Genomic DNA, 22,113 nt, shown 5'->3' with positions numbered 1-22,113 from the left:
TTAAGTTTTTATGTCGCTTTCCATTTTATTTCTTCGTCTGAGGAGAACAGGGAACCGTAGGCCCCCCGACCGCCGTATGCAGATAAGCAGCTGGCGTCGCAAAGGCTCACGGGGAGCTCTCCGCCCCTTCCGGTTTTTGCCCTGTTGGAGTTGTCGCGAGAGTTCGTCGGCCGAACGCCGGAAGCAGCTAGTTGCTCCTGAGCGGCCGAAGGGGCGGGCTCGAGGGCTGGAGTGTAAGCGGCTCGCGGCTCGCTCGGCGGTGCAAGATGGCGGACATCTCCCTGGACGAGCTCATCCGGAAGCGCGGAGCTGCGACGAAGGGGCGGTGAGCAGCCTTTTCTCCCTTCGGTGCTCAGGGCCCGCGGCCTAGCGGGGCTCGGGGCGGGGGAGGGAGCGGCCCGGGAGCGACGCGGAGCGCCGTCTGCGCCCGCCCCCTGCCGCAGCCGCGCTCCTCATTGGCTAGGCCCCGCCGCCGCTGCGGGCCCGGCCGCCCGACCGTCCACTGGCTGGAGGCGCCGTCGCCCTGGCGGGCCAGGGAAGCCTCTGGCCGCGGCGGGGCCGGGGCGCCCGGTTCGTGGGAGCGGCCCCGGGGGTGGGGAGTGGGGGTCGCGCTGGGTCAGGTCGCGCGGGGGGAGGGGCCGTCCCCGACGGAAGGGTCGGGGGGGGGGGTCTCCGCGCACGGCCCCCTCCCGTGGGAAGACCGGCACGTGGGCCCCGCCGCTCCAGGATATCTACTCGGCCTTAGAGTTAGGACGACTGAAGTGTAGCGGGGAAGTGAGTTGCTCGGACTCCTCCGATCTGTTACCGCCACCGCCGAAACCGAGACTCAAACCCAGACCTTCATTCCAAATCCTGCGTGCGCGTCCCGGCCCCGCTGCCTCTAACACTCGCCTCCGAGGTGCGGCGTTTCAAGTTCTGCAAGCGCTTTCAAGTATCTCTTGTCCCATTTGCTCTTTTCGCAACCGTACCGGCCAGGTACTGATATTTTCCCCATTTTGCAGATGAAGAGCTTGAGGCCGGGAGAGGTTAGAGAGACTTGCCCGAGGCCACGAAGAGCTGAGAATCGGGGCTGAGTGTCCTTTAGCAGCTGGCTGAGTTGACCTCAGGCCTGGGCAAAAAAAAAAAACAGGTGGAACTGGCTGGAGGTTAGAGCTTCTCGATGCTTGTAACTCCCAGTTGTCAGAGTAGACTGTTCTGGATCTGAGTGAGGAGACGATTTGCAGTGATGTGCCCCAAACTTAAGTATTGTTAGTCCTTTCCAGCCTTTATGGGCTCCAGTTCAGCTGTATGAAGAAGTAAGTGGGAACGTGGCCAACAGTTCTCCAGCACTAATTCAGGTGTCTTCCTAAATTGGCTGTAAAAAACTGGCTGTGTAGATATTGTTTTCTCCCATGTCATTCACCCAACAGATGTTTATTAATATCCCCCTGGTGCCTGTGGCTAGAAAATAGATCCTTGCTGTTGCTAACTGAAAGGGAGATTTCCCCCCCAGCCCCCCATCCCCACCCACATATCCACTACACCTGCTGCCTCCTCTGCAGAACTCAGCCGCCAGCACTCCACCTGGCTACTCCTTTGCAACAGGCGCACAGGAAGTATTCATTTGCGCAGCTGTTCTCTCCTAGGTCTTCCCCTCCAATAACTGGTGTGGAATTGGCGCTGGGTCCTCTGGCCACTTGTGAATCCACCTGGGTTTCATAGATTTGCTGGACGGTTGCTGAATGAACCAGCTTCCCAGGACACGCGCATATGCCATCAGCTCCCCCACGGCCCTGACTGCGGGCGGTCTGTACTGTCTTTTGGGTCTGTACTTTTTTTTTTTTGGGGGTGGAGGTGCACAGAGTCTCATGTTGGGCATTGGGTGGGGGATCCGTGGGATGAACACCTGTCTGTGAGGAGGCAGGCCCGGTGCCCTTCTGGGCCCATTGTTGGGTTCTGTGCCTCCCTGGCGAGATGACTTCTGAGCTGGGCAGCTCCCTCGTTTGTAAGACTGGTTCCTGGCAGATTGCTGAGAAGATTAGATAGAATACAAAAATGTATATTTTAAACTTTGTACCAGGTAGTGAGTGTTCAGCAAATGTTGGCAATTATCGTGGATCTTTCCTTAAAGGAGTAGATGCCCAAACCCCTCCCCCCGATGCGGGGGGGGGGGGGTCGGTAGGTAACCCTGGAGTCAAACTGTGAAGTTTGAGTTCCCTTCTCTCACTGTCCACATGAGCTTGTGCAAGTTACTTAACCATTCCTTACCTCTCTTATTTATAAAATGTGGATAATAATTCTTTTCTTGGGTGACTGTCAGGACTAAGTGAATTAATCTGTCTACAGTACTTTCAGAGTATTTGATGGTTCTAAGTGTTTGATACATGTTAGTTATGGTCATCATTATGAAAGGCTTTTAGGAAGCAACATCCAATTTTGTGTCACGATACGTGAGACAGTATTACTTTGCTATCATGTGAACATTGGAGGGGGGACCGTGCAGACAGAGACTAGTATGCGTGCTGTGTTTGGATTAAACCTGGTGGAAACTTCATTTTTATTTTACTTGCAAAGCCAACAGAAACTACAGCCAGGGTGTCCCTGTCAAGAACTGAAAGGTCTGAGCTTATTTCAGTGAACAAATGTCATTTCCTACGGTAACTGTATCCTGTCCTACATGCTTGCTGGAAGAACTGTCCCCTTCCTGGGACTGTGGAATGATGGTGCATGGAGGTCCCAGGAAGAACTTTGTGCTTGATGGTTTATGTGGAACCTGTGACTGTCCCCGAAAACTTTCTTCTTCTTAGTGGAAATAGCAAAAGAGCCGGTGGAGATGTAAATCACCTCTTTCCCCACAGGTCATGGAATGTATTCATTCTTTAGAGCAGTCTTTCTGTTTTGTGTTCATCACACCTTGTGAGCCAAGAAAGGGGTCATTCTTGTTACTACCTGCCGCCCCCCCCCCCCCCATTAATCAAAAGATTTCCATGATTAATGTGAAAATAGAGAAAGGGAGAGAATGATACTTCACTCAGCCATGGCGGGGCGCTGTCCTTCCCCCTGCACAGAACTCCCTGGGGACTTCAGTTGCTCAAGGCCCACGGATGAGTCTCCCCAGGAGGGCACTGGGCACCAGCTGCAGTGCGGGCCCGTTCTCGTCGTTTTTTTCCTTAAGATCTGAGCATACTGCTGGTCACGTTAGCAAAGTCGCCCGCTCTGAGTTTAGTTCGCAGATGACAGCTGTCCGTCCACTGCCGCCTCCTGGTTAGGGAAGGTTCATCTAAGGTGGCAGGCAGCCTTAGTGGGAAGGTTGGACCTTGAGTATGCCGGAGTTGAGCAGCTCTGGGCCAGATGCCCTGTCTGGGGAGTCCTGGGAGCCACGGGGAAGGAGGTTGGTCTGCTTTTCAGGCCAGGGCTCTCTGTTCCTGGTACTTGGGGTTTGTTTCCTTGTTGGAATAAGATAAAGGAATTGTAGACCTGAAGCAAAGAGGAGGAAAGTTAGTCGTTATGTAACTTGGAGGGGAAGAACTGTGATTTAAAACAAAACATCTGCACAAGAGTCTCTTGGAGGGTAAGGGGATGGTATCTTGTTTCTTTGTGTCCGTGAAGCCCCTAATTCAGAACTGACTCTCGTGTAACAGAACTAAAGTGTGTTTCCTCCACATAAAGATGACCTCGACACACATGAACCGTGACCCAGAGATGCCCGTGGATTAAAATCCACTTTATAATAACAACCCAGGGCCCCACTAATGGGCCCGGATCCTTGGACTAGACATCTGTCCAGAGCCGGCTCGGGTCAGGGTGTGGGGGAGAGCACCCGGCCTCCAGTGAGGTCCGGGGCAGGCGCTGAGATTCCAGGGTGGGGGCATTGGCTCTCACCCACAGCGCTCTCCCCAGGACCCCGTGGGGCTCCGGAGCCAGGGCAGAGCCGGGTAGGGCAGTTCAGAGTCCAGAGACTTGCTCAAAACCTCCCCCGCCCCTTCCCAACAAGTGCTGAGGCCAGAACGTGTTTCGGGGACCTCAGGGCGAGTCTGCAGTGAGGCTGCAGGCGGAAGCCAGGCCAGACCAGAGGCTCCGCTGAGGGGCTGGGCTTTGTTAGGGAGCCCTCGGGCGGTTCTTGGAACCGGAGGGTAACACCGCGGACTCTGTGTTTTGGAGACCCGGACCTAGCGGGAGTGTTTATTTGAAAAATTCCTGATGACTAATGCCTGCCTTGTACCCAGCGCTGCTGCCCGCTGGGATGAATGGCTGTCCTTTCATGCAGGAGGAGGGGCGGCGATTATAAAAAGCCTGCACACTGAAGCCCCTAAAGCTGCTGGGAAAGGAGCTGAAAGGACTGGGGATTGAGTGCGGGGGACTGCGGGGAAGCGGCTCACTCGCGCTCCCACATCCACAACTACATGCCCTCCCTCCCCGATGGACCTTTTGTGCTGTTCATGGAGATAGAAAGACCGAAAGACCGGCCCGAGGCATCTCGGTGGCCTTTCCTGCCAGACAGGCAGTGTGGCACATGGGGCCAGAGTGAGCACGCCGTGCCACGTTCGGTGTGTGTGTGCTCACCCCCTGGTCACTAGGGAGTGTGCTGTGGTCCTGGACGGGTCTGGGGGCCTAAGATCTTCCTTAGCCTCGGACGGCACTCCCCCTTCTTCAACTCCTCAGTCTCTGGTCTTTATCCTTGACCCATGCTTCATTTATTGGTGCTTTAAGTAGATGCAGTGAAGACCAGCCTTCACCAGGACATCCTCTGTGAAATGTGGATAATAACCTAATCCTCACAGTTGTGAGCGTGAAAGGAGAATATACGGGGGTGGGGCAGCTGTAGGGTCCCTGACACCACTTGGTGGGAGCTGACAACTGGAAAGCTCTTTGAGCCTTTTTTTATTCCCCTGGTGCAGGGCTGACCCAGGTGAGGAGATGGCAGGGTTTACAGAGGCTCTTAGTGCTGCAGGAGGTGCGGGCTTGGGAACAGGTCCTTGTGATTCAGCGCCGGCAACTTGGGCTTGACCTCCCCCAAGGAGGGAAGGAGGCGGTAAGGGAGAGGCGAGGAGGGAGTGCTCAGGAGGGCAGGAACCGGGGAACCCACCAGAGCTGCGAGGGCAAAGAGGCTGCAGGCTACGGTGGGCTGTTTGTGTGACCTTTGACACCCTCTGCTCTTCCCAAACACCTGGGGCCGCGTCTAAGTCTTCTCGCTGCCCCACAGGTGTGTCTGGCGGCTCGTGGTGTCCCCACAGGCGTGAGCCTTCCTCTCCTAGAGCGGGAGTGCTCCTCACCATGCTCTGTGTGGTGACTTGATTCCCCAGCCCAAAGCCTGTGGCTTCAGAGAGGTCCCCTGTGTGGTAAGCAGACAGTTTTATCTGGAGTGCTTTCCACTGACACTGGTTTCTCCTGGATCTGGGCAGTAAAGGTTGATCAAAATCCTTTTCCCCATTTTATGAGTAGGCCTTCAGTCGTAGCTCCTGGTCTGCACAGACAGCCTGTTGCTTTTCTTTGATGGGTGTAGGGAGGTGTAGGGAGCTGAAGGCATTAAAAAACAAACAAAAACAGTGGGGTCACCTCACCAGCTAGTTGGGCCTGCGGGTAGGGCTTTATTAGGAAGCGGGTGTTGTTCCCTCCATAAACACCAGGGGCCCCTCCAGTAGCTGTGGGTTTCGGTGCCGCCAGAAAGCCCAGCTCCACTATTGCCGAGACCTCGCTGACCATGAAACTGAGGGCAGGCCACTCCAGGGGGGTGGGGGGTGCTGTCTGTTCCTCTCTCCCTTGTCGTGCTTGCTGGCCTCCCTAAACACCCAGCCCTTTGGCTTTGCCTTTTTTTTTTTTTTTTTTTTTAAGCCCCTGCCTCTACAGGAGAAAACGGGACAGGGACGGACCAGCAGCCCCACCCCCACCTTAAACCTAATCGGATCAGTTCTGTAAATGATCCTTTCCCTCTCTCTTCCACCCAGTTCCTGTATAGACCCACTGGAAAGTATTTAAATCCTAAAATAATTTGCTGTTTTCCAAAGGAAATTGGTCCGCGCGTCACGGTCTCAGGCAGTGTTCTGGCATGCTGGGGGCAGCAGGTGTGTTTCCTCCAGTCTGAGGATAACCGGGTGAAAGTCCAGGCTTGCCTTGGCTGGTTCTTTGGGTACGCTCCTGCTGTGAGCACGGGAGCTGCGGGACAGTCCCCAGGCGGCTGCGGAGGCCCGCGGGAGTACTAGGAGGCCTCCTGGGAGGCCTGGACACAGATGTGGGAGGCCATACGGGAACTTGTTTGTTCAGCAGAATTTTGCCTTCTGACCCCAGGTCCGAGATTCTGAACACTGCCGTCTAATCCAGGACCACCTATGGAGTCAAAAGTGCAGATGCCCAGGCCTTCACCCAGATTTTGGATTTAGGAGCTGTGAGGACGGAGTCTAGACAGCTGTGTTTTTAAGCAGCTCCACCAGAGTTTCTAACTTAGCTCAGCCAGGTTTCAGCACCGCCTGTAAAGCACCGGGCCCTGAAACAGAATGAGCCCCGGTCTCCCCTCCCAGTCCAGTGGGGAAGAGAAAACAAGCAGATGGAGTTGGAGGCACAGAGGAGGGCTGTTCCGGAACAAGCAGAGAAGGAGGGTTTCCCTCAGAGGAGATGTTGCCTTGGGAGCCAGAGTCCCAGGCAGGGCACCCGCCGCGAGGGTGGGGGCAGTGGTGGTGGCGGCAGCGGCTGGAGTAGACCGGCCTCGTGGTGTGGTGGGCAGGGGGGGTGAGGGAGAAGCTTGCGGACCCCAGGAAGGACTTCCAGGATTGTACTTGGAAGAGCCTTCTCTTTACTCACGAGCCACTGAAGGGCCAACAGAGGAACCCCGCAAGCAAATGAGGCCTGTGTAATGGAGTTTGGTTCATTTCCGATTTTAACAGTTTCTGGATTTGACATTCTTGTTGTTGCAGAGTGTGATAAACACGTACTTGGTTTTATCCCTGGTTCCTGGCCCATAGTTCCTAAAACCCTGAGTTATAAGGGTGGTAGGAGCATCTTTTGTTCTAATGAGGTAGCTTTTGCTGGGTCCCTGGCTAGCTTCAGAATGGGGGCTGGTCACCAGGAAGACCTAGGCATGGTTCATTGGAACTTGCAGTCCTCCCCGCCCCCCGCCCTCCAGGGAGACGGAGGCTGTCCTCAATGGCCAGCCATTCAACCTTGCTTATATAACGGAACCTCTATAAAAACCCCTGTACAGTGGAATTTGGGGAGCTTCTGGGTTGGTGAACACGTGTATGTGCTGGGAGGGTGGTGCACCCCAAGAGGGCATGGGAACTCCGCACCCCTTCCATTTGGCTGTTTCTGAGTTGTATCCTTCATAACAAACTAATGGTAGCGTGTAAACTATTTCTGCTGCATTCTGTGAGCCACTCTAGCAGCTTACCGAACTTGAGGAGCGGGCGTGGGTCCCCTCAGTTTTAGTCTGTCAGAAGGATGGGAAGCCCAGGACTTGGGAGTGGCATCTGAAGTGAGGGCCATCTTGGGGGACTGAGCCCGTAACCTGTGGGGTCTGCGCAGACTCTGGGTATGTTGTGTCAGAGTTGAATCATAGGACACCTGGTGATGTCTAGAAGGTTTGAGAAGCGTTGATGTCAGGAGAACACCCACACTTTTGGTGTCAGAAGTGTTGTGAGTGGAAACAATTCAGACAAAGTGGCTGTTTTTCTTTTCTACCTGTTAGCGGGTGGCTCCTGCTCCCAGCCCAGTGGGGATCTTGTGCTGGCCCTGGAGACCTGGACCACCGAAGGCAGGCTGGTGTCTTTTGTTTATCATTGAATCTCTCCAAGCCTGTTTGACCCACCCCACAGGGTGCTGAGAGGGCTGACTGAGAGCAAGCCTGTGAAGAACTTTGGAAACTGAAGTCGTTCTTCCCCTGTGTGGGGTTACAATATTTGGGGGATATGCCTTTTTTTGGGACCAGCATCATTTGGAGGTTATTGTTCCTAATGACGTCTCAGAACACCTGGTCTAGGGAGGAAACCAGTGTGTTACCTGGTGATCGAAACCGCCAGGCCCCTCTTCCGAATTTTATTTGCAATGCAGAGTTAAAAGTCATGAACCAGAAAAGAAGTTTCAACATAAGCCTGTTTGCTCAGCGAGCAGACTTCTGGTTTCTCCAGAAACTCCCTCTCTTCCCAGTATTACGATGGCTCTACTTCCATGGGCCGCTCTCGACACCCAGATCCACTTAATGTGCAATTTGTACTTGCAGCCTCAATGCCAGACCAGGAATTGGAGGTGTTCGATCTCGTGTTGGGACCCAGCAGAGCCTTCTCAGCCAGCCAGCACGCACAGCCACCTTCCAGCAGAGGTTTGATGCCCGGCAGAAGATCGGCCTCTCGGATGCCCGGCTCAAGCTGGGAGTCAAGGATGCCCGGGAAAAGCTTCTGCAGAAAGATGCTCGGTTCCGGATCAAAGGGAAAGTGCAGGATGCCAGAGAGATGCTGAACTCTCGCAAGCAGCAGAGCGCGGTGCCCCAGAAGCCCCGCCAGGTGGCCGATGCCCGGGAGAAGATCAGCTTGAAGAGGAACTCCCCAGCCGCCTTCATGAGCCCACCCATTGGGACAGTGACCCCTGCCCTGAAGCTCACCAAAACCATCCAGGTAGGCGTGGCTCTCCTGGGAAGGCGGGAACAACTGTAGATTCGGGCAGGCGGTGGGGGCCAGGAGTGTTTGGGCAAAATGACAGCTCTCCCGATGTTTGGATAGTAACCCTGTGAGGGAGGCGGGGTTTTCAGCGAGTTTCGCGGAGAGGAAAGGGGGCTGCGGCAGAAGTAAGTGACGTTCTCAAGAGAGCTAGCGATGGAGGGAAGAGCAGGGAGAGGACGGACGCCGTGGAGCACGCGCTGTGTGGCAGGCACTTACTTATTTCTCCTGCAACTCTGGGATCATTACCCCAGTTGTTTGTTTTGTTTTGTTTTTAATTTATTTTTGAAAGAGAGAGGGCATGAGCTGGGGAGGGGCAGAGAGAAAGGGAGACACAGAATGCAAAGTGGGCTCCAGGCTCTGAGCTGTCGGCACAGAGCCCGACGCGGGGCTTGAACTCACAAGCTGTGAGATCATGACCCGGCCTGAAGTCAGACGCTCAACCGACTGAACCACCCAGGCGCCCCATTACCCCAGTTTTATAGAGAAGACTCGAGGTCTCAATTGTGAATTATGGTGCCCAGGGCTAGCACAACTGGTGAATGGGAGGACCGGGTAGGAGCCTGGTCACACCTGACTCCTTGTCCCGTGCCCTGGCCACTAGCACAGCTGCCCAGGGGGGCGAAAACAGTATCCTTCAACCTTCGCAGCAACCTTGGTGACAGGAGTAGCGGCTGCGGATGTATCGAGCCAGGCTCGTCGAGCAGGATGACGAGGCTTTCTGTCACTCCTGCTTTGGACATGAGGCACTCTAGGGCTTTTTACCACAGACCCAAACTGAGCGCTACCACACTTCACGTTCAGTGATTCCTGACGCATGGAGGACACGTGTGGACCCCAGGGGATGAATTCTGGTCTCTGGGTTTTCTAGGTTCCACAGCAGAAGGCCATGGCACCCCTTCACACCCATCCTGCTGGAATGAGGATCAATGTTGTCAATAACCACCCGGCCAAGCAGGTGAGAGAGAGAGAGTGTGAGCACACGTGTGTGTTTTGATGGACTCTTCTGAGTGGATGAACTGAGGCCTGGCCAAGGTTCCCAGTGTGAAGAATTGGAGAAATGACATTTAGCTTCTTGTAGTTTATGACTTTTAAAAAGAAACTTCTTATGGGGGTGGGGGGGGGGTGAGTATTTAGGGGGCAGAGAGGCAGATTGAAAGTCTTCTCTTTTTTATTATAAAAGTAGTGTGTGCGGGGGGCATCCGGGTGGCTCAGTTGGTGAAGTGTCTGACTTCAGCTCGGGTCATGGTCTCACGGTTCGTGGGTTTGGGCCCCGCGTTGGGCTGTGCGCTGATGGCTCAGAGCCTGGAGCCTGCTTCGGATTCTGTGTCTGTCTGTCTGTCTGTCTGTCTGTCTGTCTCTCTCTCTCTCTCTCTCTCTGCCCCTCCCCAGCTTGTACTCTGTCTCTTTATCTCTCTCAAAAATAAACATTAAAAATAGTAGTATGTGCTTAATACAGAACACTGCAAGATAGAGAAAGATTAAAAAGGAAAAAAAAAGTCCCTCTTGGTCCTGCTCTCCAAAGCCAGCTGCTGTTGAAATTCTGCCCTGGTTGCTTTTGTTTTAAGTGTCATTATTGTTTAGTTAATGCATAGCTGTAGTTGTGGTTATATTCTTATTCGATTTTCTGTCATTCTGTTTGCACTTTATAACTCAAGCACTTCTCTGATTCACATTTACTGTGAACGTTTTTAATAACTGCATAGTCCTTTGAGCTGATGTTCCAGTTTACTTAAGCCATTTTCCTGTAATTTTCACTGTTAGAAATCCTTCTGTGAACATGGTTGTGGCTGGAGCTCTTTCTAGGGGTTGGATTTATTTCTGTAGGCCAGACTGCCTGGGATGGACTTTCTAAGCCAAGATTGTAAACAAACATCGCAAGTGTTTCTAGGTGTTGCCCACTTGTGGAGAGGAAACTCTAATGTACCTGGAGGTTGCAGCACTTTCGTGGGGTCCTTGTGGGTGAGGAGCCAGCCTATCAGGATTTGAACCCTGGCCTCCTGGGCCAGTCTCCCCAGGCACCCCCCCCCCCCCCCCCACACACACACACACCCGCTTTTCCATCCATCATTCAGCTCCATGTCTTGCTGTCCTTGTTCCAAAGGTCTGTCGAGAGCCTGCAGGCCACGTTAGCTGTTCTTTCTTTCTTTTCAGAATGTGTACGACCTGGAGGACGATGATGACGCTGTAGCTCCCATTCCCAGTAAACAGATGAAATTTGCAGCCTCAAGCAGCTTTCTCCACCACGTGGTGAGGCATTTTATGTTTTTCCTGCACTCGCCATGCATAGCAGATCGGGTGGGTGGGAGACGTGGGCGAGTGTATGGCCTTTCAGTTCCGAAATCTTTCTTCCTTTGGGTCCTAAGGTTTTCAGAACTAGAATTGATCCAGTGGCTGGTTTCATAAGTGCTGAGACCAGAGTGGCCGGTGATCGTGTTCAAGGGCCCGCAGCTAGTGAAGTGTGGGGCTACACCCTCCAGTTGCTGCTGGAGGCACTTCGGGGGAAATGTGAGATCACACGGGAGGGAATCCCGTTCTCTTTCCTTTGTGGCAGAATGTTCTGTGTGTTCTCCTTCCCTCCAATTCCATTTTTGAAACTGGACTCCCTCAGTCGGTGTGAGCAAGAATAAACGACCTTGCCTGTGCTCTCCACCACGTGCAGCCCGCTTGCAGGGCAAGACTGGGTGCTGGTCAGATGCCACGCAGAGAAGCAGAGAGAGCAGTATCTGGAATGGCAGGGAGGCCGGCGTCAGCGGGTATAGCCAGTTACGGGGAGGGCGGCCAGGGGCCACCAGAGCCAAGGGCCTTTGTTTGGCCTGCAGAGACCCAAAGACTCCGTATTGTCACTGCGTTGAAATGTGTGGACCAGTTTGCACCTGGTTGCCACTGAAGTTCTTAAAGTGATACGTGAAGCTGAAGGTTGCCGATTTGTTACAGGCACTGGGCCTTTGCACTGGTTGCATTGCTGAGGTCTGCTGCCGGGGGGGTGTCGGCTGGCTCGGTTTGTGGCTCACCCTGATTGAAAAAATGCAGGGTTTGTGTGAACCAATTTAAGACTCCCCTTCCCACCCACCCGGTGAGGTGGGTACTACTGTCGTTCCTGTTTTACAGATGAGGAATCAGGCACAGAGAGGTTAAATACAGTCAGTATCACCCAGCTTATAAATAGTGGATCTGAGATTCCAGCTCAAGCAGTCTGGCTCCCAGGCCCTGCGTATAACCCCTACACTCACTGCACTGGCTCTCAAGACTCAGCAGCTTCAGAAATGTGGAGTCGAGCGTGAGGAATGGACACGTCATTTGATTCAGAGAAGCTGGTGAATCAGCCCTGCCGCTTCTGCCTCCGACATCTTTTTCCTCAGACGCGCTAACACCTGGGAGTTGACTGGCTTATATATCCAAGGGACCACATCCCCCGTCAGGGACAGCAGGGGAGGGAGGGAACTGCGTCTGCTGGTCTGCACCTACCAACTCTGGCAGCCTGTCCCTGACGGTCTGGGAGCTGATCGGGCCAGGGCTCTGCATGGTGCCTCTGTGTGGTCGAAACGGGGACCAAAAAGCTGGGAGTCTGGGCCTTAAGAGTGGGTTCCTGTGCCTAGCCAGCGCAGAACTGATAATCAGCCCATTGTGTGAGAAGCAGGTCTGGGAATGAACTTGACCCCAAACTTTCGGCCTTCTGCTTAGCCCCAAATCATAGGGTTTTCATAAAGTCTACATGGTATGGGTCGGCCTGTGGCTTCAGATCAGGCCTGCATGGAAGTTTCTCATCAAGGACTTCTGCACTAGAGAGTGGCTTCTGTGAGCACAAACTGTTTCTCCCCTCCCGCCCGTTCCTTGGGGGAAGTCCCTGGCAACCTTTTTTGGCTCCAGACCTCTAAGGGAGTTGCGGAGCCGGGAGGGCTCGGGGGTGGCGGTCGTGAGCCCCTTAGGGCTTTTCTCTCCCCTTCTTCTCTAGCCCCTCAGATTCCTGTCTGCCTCTTGTTTAGGCCGGGCTGAGCAGTTCCAAGTTCTCCGTGTCCAAGGCCCTCCCTCTCACCAAAGTGGTTCAGAATGATGCATACACAGCTCCTGCCCTCCCCTCCTCTGTTCGAACAAAAGCCTTGACCAACATGTCTCGGACGCTAGTGAACAAGGAGGAGCCTCCCAAAGAGCTGCCGCCTGCTGAGGTGAGGTGAAGGTGAAGGAGAGAAAGCGAGCATACCAGTGGAGAGTCAGGCCGTGCTGGGTGGGCAGTGTGTTGTGCGTACCGTGTCGCGTCCTCACGGCACCTCCGTGAGGTAGGCAGACGTGGCCACCTCCATTTCACAAGCGAGCAAACCAAGACCCGGTGGCCCCTGCCCTTCGGTTGCCTGCAGGCGAGTGGGGAGGACGGAGGTGCAGACAGAGCAGTTTTGTCTGGCGGTAGAACGGAGGTCTGTCCAGAGGAGAGCTGCCAGGAGCACTGAGGACAGAGCATTGGTCCCCTGGGCAAGCGGGGAAGGCTTCAAGGAGAAGGTCCACCTGAGCCGGGTGGGTCTTGAAACATGAGTGGCATTCCGTGGAGAGGCTCAGAGGCCTGAGAGTGTCTGGCGTATCTGGGAGGTGATGAGAGTTTCCGGCCCTTAGCGTGGGGTGGTGGGGCCTCTAGGGGGGTTTCCTCTGGGCCTTCCTGGCCGCTGGCCCAGAGCACGTGCTGCTGTTGAGCGCATAGCTGTTGTGTGACTTCTGGTAACTGTCTTGTCTGGCAGCCTGTCCTCAGCCCCTTGGAAGGCACCAAGATGACAGTGAACAATCTGCACCCTCGAGTCACTGAGGAGGACATTGTGGTGAGTACTGCATCCTGCCAGAATCTTACATCTCAAGCCGCTCTGTGTCAGGGGCCCCCAAGACCACCGCCAGGTTTGCTGGTTCTTTAGGAGGGCTCACGGGACTCCCCGTGGAGTCACGTCAGGCCCAGGGTTTATTACAGGATCCAAAGCAAAATCAGCAAAGGGAAAGGCTCGTGGGGCAAAGGCCGGGGGTCCAGGTGCAAATTTCTGGATTCTTCTCCTCGTGGAGTCAGGATGCACTCTCTTTCCCAGCAACGAGTTGTGACGCGTGAAACCAGGGAAGCTCATTACAGATTCAGTGCCAGGGTTTTTATCAGGAACTAGTTACGTAGGCACCCTCTGCCAGTGCGTACCAGCATTCCAAGATGCCCCGGAGGAAAGCAGGTGTTCAGCATAAACCACATCGTTTGCACAGTTTAGGCTCAGTGAACCACTCTTATCGATTAGGGTGGTGGGAGTCCCAAATTCCAAGTTCCCAGACACCAGCCAGGACGCAGCCTTGGAAGCCGGTCTTTGAGAAGATAGCAGTCGGACCGGCTGTGTCAACTCTCTTCTTCACAACTTCTAAATCAGGGCTAGGGCACCGTGCTGGATGGGTCTCGGATGAGATCCTCTTGTTCCGTGGCGTAAAGTCCGGTGGTTCCTATCTTCCTGTGAGCCTTTGGAACTTCTGCCTCCTCCAGGGGTTTTCACGATGATTCCCAAGTAAAAGGAATGGGATGGATTGGTGTTGCTTGGTGGTTGGCTTTTCTAGATTGCCCTGGTCTGTCCTGTCCCACCCTTAGTTCATGGACAGAACCTAAACCTGGGAAGCAGGCGGCCGGGTCCAGCCGGCACTGCTTGTCTGCCTCGTTTTCATTTGGGCGCCAAAAAACCCCACCATTAGTTTAAAAGTCCAGGTCCCCTTTTAGCTGTGAACTGTCAGATCACGGAATGAACGCACCAAATTCAGTCACAGCCCATAGTGGCCGCCTCGCTTGACAGTGGTTTCGGTTGTGAAACGTGACTGCTGTGTGATGGCTTTGAGAAGGAAGCAGGCTCACCAGGGAATGGTATGCACGGTGGAGGTTGTAGCCTACTTTGTCTAATACTTCACGAATTAATAAGGGATTAAAACATTTTTTTTCCTGATTACAGAAGTAGTAACAGCTACCATTTATCGAACACTTGTTTTTGTTTTTCTTAAATTTATTAGAGAGAGAAAGATAGGCGCACACACGCGGGGGAAGGCCGGTGGGGGGGGGGGGAATCCAGAGCAGGCTCCGCGTTGTCAGCACAGAGCCTGACACGGGGCTCCATCCCAGGACCATGAGATCGTGACCTGAGCTGAAATCAAGAGCCAGACGCCTAACCGACAGAGCCACCCAGGCGCCCCTATTGAGCACTTACTAGGTGGCAGGTACTTTGTATGCAGGGTCGTGGAAACCGACTGCCTGTGCTCACCACCATGCAGAGTAAACTGCTGGTAGTAGCCACCCTCCCGTCTTGACCGACACAGGTAACGTGTGGAGAACAGCAGTAATGAAGTTGGGATCACACTTAGTATTCAGTTCCACATTTTGGTTTTGGAATTTAACATTTTCCACTTTATCATTAAAAACAAATCATTCCTTGGGGCGCCTGGGTGGCTCGGTCGGTTAAGCGTCCGACTTCGGCTCAGGTCACGATCTCACGGTTCGTGGGTTCAAGCCCCGCATCGGGCTCTGTGCTGACGGCTCAGAGCCTGGAGCCTGCTTCGGATTCTGTGTCTCCCTCTCTCTCTGCCCCTCCCCTGTTCACGCTCTGTCTCTCTCTGTCTCAAAAATAAATAAACGTTAAAAATTTAAAAAAAAAATCATTCCAGGGGCGCCTGGGTGGCTCAGTCGGTTAAGCGTCCGACCTCGGCTCAGGTCACGATCTCACGGTCCATGAGTTCGAGCCCTGCATCGGGCTCTGTGCTGACAGCTCAGAGCCTGGAGCCTGCTTCGGATTCTGTGTCTCCCTCTCTCTGTGCCCCTCCCCCACTCGCGCTCTGTCTCCTTCTGTCTCAAAAATAAATAAACATTTAAAAAAAATTTTTTTAAATAAAATAAACTAAATCATTCTGTGACTTTTTTGTAAGCCTTTTTGTCCTCATAACAACCTTGTGAAGGGAGTTACTAGTGCAGAAACGGCATGGGTGGGAGTCGGCCTCCGTGGGCCATTTCCATGTTCCCTCTCTGGCCTCACCTCCTGCTCTGCAAGACACAATGAGGCGTCAGAGGACATGGTGCTGGCAGTGACACGTGTACAAAGCACTGCCCTGAAAAATGACTTCACTTGGGCTTTCAGCAGCCCTGGGAAGTAGGTGAGACCTTCCTTTTTTTTTTCTTTTTCCCCCAGAAGAGAAAACTCATTGTCAGAGAAGTAACTTGCACATTCCCAGGTGACATAGCAACCACTACCTGTGATGAGCCCACATGTTCCTTTTCGTGACAGAGCTCTCAGAGAAATTCTGTTGAGACAGTGGATGCCGAAGCAGGACTTTGGGATGCCCTGCTGGGGGCGGAGGGACTCCAAGGCTTATAAGCCCAGACCCATTTCTTGCTGCCAGCTCAGCTTGTCCCCTCATCTGGTCCCACAGTGAGAGGCACCTAAAATGGCACCTCCCTGAAATCCTGGGCATTGGGCATATTCAACTGGAATGTAGCCACCAGTCTACCCAGAGCCCCCTGGAGTGTGTGAACGGCAGGCAGGCAGTATAATGGCCCCAAATTCTCCTGTGATGATGCTAACCCCTCTTGTTCTTTGCAGGAGCTTTTCTGTGTGTGTGGAGCCCTCAAAAGGGCTCGGCTGGTCCATCCTGGGGTAGCAGAGGTGGTCTTCGTGAAGAAGGATGATGCCATTACGGCATATAAGAAGTATAACAACAGGTGTTTGGATGGTGAGTCCGGGAGAAAGCAGCCACCTTACCGTCCTGCTGCTCGTTGCTATCAAGCAGCAGGCCATCAGAGTAGGCCTTCCTCTGAGATGGGGGGCAGGGAGGGGCTCCTGGTTCATTCATCCCTCTGGGATTTCCTCTGCACCAAGAACATAGGGACGTGCAGTACCCTGGGCTGCTTGTTTTACAGGTTTTCATCCAGCTCTAGTACATGACTCCAGCAAGCAGAGAAATACCATTTCTCCATGGATAGTTCTCTTAAGAGGTCTTGCCGGGGAAGCCAAGAGTCCTAGCCGCCTCCTTCCAGATGTTGGTCTGATGACTGCTAGGAAGCAGGTTCCTAAAAGGCCTGAAGCCTTGTCTAACTGTTAGCACCTGGGTGAGCTCTGCTTCTAGGGAGTAAGCTACTGATTTTACTGAGTTCAGAGTCACATTGTTTATCTCGGGTTAGCCTGTAGAGAGAAACTCTGTCTGCCATGCCACTTTTCTCCACTGTTCTGTTCTTTCTGTGTTTATTGGGTAATTTGTGTATTTATTGCGTACATCGATGCAGAGACTAATAGACAGCTGGTGGGGTTTTGACTTGCGTTTCCCTGATGGTGAATGATGTTGAGTGTCTTTTCATGTGCATATTCACCATTTGTATATCTTAGAGAAACGTATTATTTGGGCTATTTGCATACTTCTTGAGTTTAAAAGAATTTTTTTTTAATGTTTGTTTCTTTATTTTGAGAGGGTGGGGATAGAGGGGTAGAGAGACAATCCCAAGCAGGCTCTGCGCTGTCAACACGGAGCCCAGTGTGGAGCTTGATCTCGTGAGCCGTGAGATCACAACCTGAACTGAAATCAGGAGTCAGATGCTTAACCAACTGCGCCACCCAGGCACCCCTAAAAGAATTCTTTATATATTTTTAATATGTCTCTTATCAGATAAGTGATTTGCCAATAGTTTCTCCCATTCTGTAGGTTGTCCTTTCACTCTTGTATTCAATGTATGCATTTACAGGTGTATGTTTTCCTCTAAGCAGTGCCTTAGCTACATCCCATATATTTTCGTATATTGTGTCTTTATTTTCATTCACCTTTGAGTATTTTCTGAATTCCCTTGTGTTTTCTTCTTTGACCTGTTGGTTATTTAGAACTGTTTTGTTTAATTTTCATATATTTGTGAATTAGCCAAATTTCCTTCTGTTCCATAAGTGTTCAAGGAGAATATGTGCTTTGCTGCTGGTAGATGTCTCTTAGGTCTAGGTGACTTATAATCTTCTGTTTCCTTTTTGGTCTTCTGCCTGGTTGTTGTATCTATTAATGAAAGTGAAGTATTGAAATCTTCAGCTATATTGTTCACTTATTTAAATTCTGCTGGTTTTGCTTTGTGTGTTTGAAGGTCTGTTGTTAGTTGCATTTATGTTTATAATGGTTTTCTTCCTGGTGAATTGACCTTTTATCATTACAAAATGTTCCTATTTGTCTCTAGATAACATTTTTTGTTCTAAAGTCTGTTTTGTCTTATATTAGAATAGCCACTTCAGCTTCCTAGGGTTGCTATTTGGGTAATATGTTTATTTCCATCCTTTTACTTTCAACCTTTTTGTATCTTTGAATCTAAGGTCTGTCTCCTATAGATAGCATATTGTTGAATTTTTTTTTTTTTTTTTTAAATCTGGTCTGACCATCCCTGCCTTTTGATTGGCTTAATTAATCCATTCACATTTAATGTGGCTTTTTTTTTTTTTTTTTTTTTTTTTTACATTATATGAATATTTTCTAGTGTGGTATTTTAGTTCCTTTAAAATTTTTTTCACCATATTTTTTGAGTCACTATCTTACTGCTCAAGGGTTTATAGTGTTTGTTGTAACTTATCAGAGTCTATTTCAGATAAATACCGAATTCTAGTGAGATATAAAAATGTTACTCCTACTTGGCTGTATTCCTTCTTCCCCCCTTTCTTGTGCTGTTACTGCAGTGCTAGTCACATAGCGTGCAAAGTAGCAGCGCAGTACTTGTCACAGTTAATCCTTCATAGACGAAGTAGAAGTGTGTATATTCACTTTTGAATTCTTTTTTCCCTTAGTTTCGTCACGTAACCATTTTCCTTTACTGCTTCACAAAGAAGTTTAGACTGCGTCACAGAGTTCAGTGTCTCCCTTCCTTTCGGTTCTCATCTTCTGCCAGAAGCAAGGGATGTTGGCCACTTTGCATTTTGGTGCTGTCATTGCTGAGGTTTCATAGCCCTCAGCCGGGGATCCCCAAAGCCTGGCCGCCCCATCCCCCGTCACGGTCACGGAGCCAGAGCTGCCAGTGGTGGGTGCAGAGGTCACAGCCCTTGGCCTTTTGTCCTAGGCCGAAATCTCATGGCAGAGCTTTCTCTTTTTTGCTCTTTTTCAGGACAACCAATGAAGTGCAACCTTCACATGAATGGGAACGTTATCACCTCAGACCAGCCCATTCTGCTGTAAGTTCCAAAGGCAGTGGTGCTGGGGACAGAGTGGAGCTTATCTGCTTGTTTACTCTGTGATTGTCTCTTCTCCTCGGGGTAACTTGCCTGCAGAACCGCTTCCCTCTGTTCCGTTTCCTCCGCTCTGCTGGCAGGTGGTCAGTCGGAGTGCTGAATTTTGTACAAAGTGAGACATCTTGTCATTTCCGCAGGGGTTGACCCCACGAGCTAGCGTTAAGACCTTGTCCTCAGCTTTATAATTTAGAAATACCTCAGAAGGAAGTGGAGAGCAGGCCACTTGTGTCCTTTGTACAGCTGTGTGCACCACCCAGGTGATTGGAAAACTCCCACCTCCTTGTCATTGACCCTGATGGAGACAGTACCCGGTGCCAGCCCTGTTTTTTTTTTTTACACCTGCACATACATGTCTGGCCCAGGACTGAAGATTTTTCAGAGCCTGAGATGCATAAAATGTAGCCTGGCAGGACATCTTTTATAGATGAGACAAAAACCTCAGGAGGATATTAGACTTGCCAAGGTCGGTGGGGCAGGCAGACGGACGTTGAAATTTAGAAGGACCAGGATTTGAACCTTAGATGTTGAATTGTGTGATTTGGACAGGTTTTTAAAGCTGTATTCCAGGAATAAGTTGTATTCTGAAAAATGAGGGTTTTAATGACCTAATAAGTTTGGGAACCATTACGCTAAACGGAGTGAATTCAGTTTCTGTACTTCAAGACTTCTCCAAATCCATACTAAGCTGACGTGTGTGACCACCCCTCAAGGACATACGGAGTGTTTCCTAAACCTAAAACCCCTGATCACAACAGGCTACAGAATGTAATGAGATCAAGGGGTGTGGAGAGCGTTACGTTCAGCGCCCAGCTTTCGTAACCTGCTTGGTAAATGGTGGGTTCCCTCCCCATCCGAGGGAGAACTGACAAGGATTTTGACTCTTCTCTGCTCTCCACAGACGGCTGAGTGACAGCCCCTCAGTGAAAAAGGAGAGTGAGTTGCCTCGCAGGGTGAATTCTACTGCCTCCTCCAACCCTCCTGCCGAAGTGGACCCTGACACCATCCTGAAAGCGCTCTTCAAGTCCTCAGGGGCCTCTGTGACTACACAGCCCACAGAATTCAAAATCAAACTCTGAGCAGGGGAGTGAGGCAGCCAGAAGCAGGGGCAGAGGAGGGTGGCTCTGTTTCCTAAAGCGAAGCTTGTGACCAATGGGCCGTCGGACTGGAGGCCCCTGAGCGTGGGAAGGGTCGCCAGGGGTAGAGAGCTTCCTCGCTGGACGGAACCCACCTTTCTGTGTTGTGTTCTACCCTGTGCTCCTCTGTGCGTTAATGTTTCCTGTAGTCTGTCTCTTCTCCCTCCACCTCATCACCAGGGTAGGCTTGTGTGGCTCAGAGCGTCTCTACCCCTAATTTGAGCCCCTAATTTGAACTGATTCCTTGTCTGAAAATGATACCCTAAATTCTCTGGGTGGCTTTCGTGTGGCCCCATGGAGTGCAGGGAAGGGCCTCTTTGAAGGACACTTTTTTTCTCCAGGAGGCGAGGAGTTGCCTCCCCTTTCTTGTTTTTAAACTTTCAAGCGGAGTGAGGAAGGGCGCCCCTGCCATCCTAGCGGAAGCCAGGTCCGCTCCGGAGCTGGGCCGCTCACCTGCCTGGTCACTGCAGGCGGCCTGGGTGCTCTCACCGCGACTGGCTCTAGACCCGTGTGGTCGGGAGGGGCCACGCGGCAAGGGCGGCGGGGGGTGCTGCTGCGCCACTAGGAAGAGCCTTCCCGGCCCTTGGCTTCGAGGGCCTGTGCCGTCTCAGGTGACTTGGTAACTTCTCCAGTTCACGGTTCCCATTCTTTGGGTTATGCCTAGTGCCCCGCCCCAGCTCTCAGCCTTCTCAGTATCGTTGCGGGCAGGGGCTGGCCACCTTCCCAGTGCTCACCTGGCACGGCACTCTTCATACCTTGGGTGCAAGGCTTGGGTGCAAACACCAGCTCTCCACTAGTTGGGTTTGTCTTGTTTTTTTATATAAAGGTCTGGCTATTATTGTTCTGTGACACTGAGGGTCTGGGGGATTATTTGAATGGGAGTAATGTCTTGCTCCTGGCTTTTTCTGGCCTCAGATGCCTACAGGACAGTGGGGATGCTGAGAGAGGCACAGATCCAGCCACCACCAAGGGGCACTGTTCCCATTGTTGGGAGTGACCCATCCATTCGTGACCAGAGGGGTCTTTTCCTGCCTTGGCAGTGAAGGGCACAGGAGTGGTGGGTGGCCTTGGTGGCGGGGGGGTGGGGGGGGGGGGTGTTGAGAGAGCAGAGCAGCCTTTCCAGGCAAGCTGGTAGGTTGTTCCCTCAGCGTGGTTCCAGGCAGTTGGGGCAAAACCGTAGCCCCCAGGGGCAGCCCCTGAATACCAGGACAGCATGGCTCCAGGGGCATTCTCCGTCTCCACTGCTGCTTTGTTGGGACTTTGAGGGAATCCAGGCTGGCAGAGCTGGAGCGAGCTGGGCAGCAGGGCTCTGGAGCGCTACAGAATCCGTAGCGAGTGCTGTGAAAGGCACAAGTCTAGGAAGTAAAGGGGACCTGAGACACTAAAGAGTCTTTCATGGCCTGCTTGGGGCCAGCCCAGTGAAGAAGAATCTGGAAACTCATGTTTTCAGAGTTCTGTCGGTAAGCGGGAAGGACTCAGGCTGTGAACACTGTGCAGCCCTCCAGCTCTGAGGTTCCTTGGGCCTTAGGAGTCCAAGGAATGTACCTGACGGTGCCCCAGCTTCCAGTTCTCTAAAGGATGCTGCTTTTGTTCCTTTCTTCCCTTCTCCCCACTTTGCACGGGTGCAAACTTAGTTCTCCTCAGCAGCTGGAAGACATTCCTCCTACACTTTCCCCTTCTTGATCCATGAGAGCACCCACAAGGCAGTAGGACCTGGTTTTTCAGGTACTGGGGACAGTCGGATCAGTCCTTGGACTCTGCTTCAAGTAGGGATGGTAAATCGCCTGCCGGCATATGGCTTCCCCCCCCCCCCCCCCCCCATCCCCGCCAGTCCCGGGCCAGGTGCTCCGGTGATCACAGAGTTCACGGAGCCCAGCTGCAGCCTCTTGGCCATCTGGGCCCTGTCCTCCGGACGGCCGTGTGGTCCTTTGCAGGGTGGAGCCTGTTGGCCTCCCCTGCTTCGTAGGGTGTCGTCATGGGAAATGGAAGAGAAGGTGATGGGCCGATCCTTGTGTCCCTCCACCTCCCACCCCTCCACATTCCTCACGTGTATCTCTTGTTCAGAAGGAGAGGAAGAGACATAAGGGATAGAGGAGACTGTATGTTACCCATTTCTGAATAAATATTTGTTATTCCTAC

General features: G+C 52.4%; 1 protein-coding gene across 3 annotated transcripts; it reads left to right on the top strand.

Annotated features, from left to right (window-relative positions):
* Positions 1–189: 189 nt before the first annotated feature.
* POLDIP3 (DNA polymerase delta interacting protein 3) lies at positions 190–22,113 on the top strand. Of its 3 annotated transcripts, XM_030320824.1 has the most exons (9): positions 191–325; positions 8,189–8,579; positions 9,493–9,579; positions 10,776–10,871; positions 12,608–12,787; positions 13,349–13,426; positions 16,202–16,331; positions 18,718–18,784; positions 19,740–22,113. In XM_030320824.1, exons 1-9 carry the CDS (start codon positions 267–269, stop codon positions 19,915–19,917), a joined length of 1,266 nt encoding a protein of 421 aa, XP_030176684.1. In that variant the 5' UTR covers positions 191–266; the 3' UTR covers positions 19,918–22,113. The 3 variants fall into 3 exon arrangements, with proteins under 3 accessions (XP_030176685.1, XP_030176686.1, XP_030176684.1); XM_030320825.1 differs by lacking the exon at positions 9,493–9,579 and having other exon boundaries at positions 190–325; XM_030320826.1 differs by lacking the exon at positions 12,608–12,787 and having other exon boundaries at positions 190–325.

The sequence above is a fragment of the Lynx canadensis genome, chromosome B4 (assembly GCF_007474595.2).
Source record: "Lynx canadensis isolate LIC74 chromosome B4, mLynCan4.pri.v2, whole genome shotgun sequence".
Taxonomy (NCBI): Eukaryota; Metazoa; Chordata; class Mammalia; order Carnivora; family Felidae; genus Lynx; species Lynx canadensis.
This window is presented reverse-complemented; position numbering and strand designations above follow the sequence as displayed.

What these genes read in the sequence shown, in the direction of transcription:
- POLDIP3 (XM_030320824.1), top strand. Translation starts at nt 267, where the DNA reads ATGGCGGACATCTCCCTGGACGAGCTCATCCGGAAGCGCGGAGCTGCG. An exon ending in GGAGCTGCGACGAAGGGGCG is followed by an intron (nt 326 to 8,188) that starts GTGAGCAGCCTT and finishes TTGTACTTGCAG; the next exon opens with CCTCAATGCCAGACCAGGAA. An exon ending in TCACTGAGGAGGACATTGTG is followed by an intron (nt 13,427 to 16,201) that starts GTGAGTACTGCA and finishes TGTTCTTTGCAG; the next exon opens with GAGCTTTTCTGTGTGTGTGG.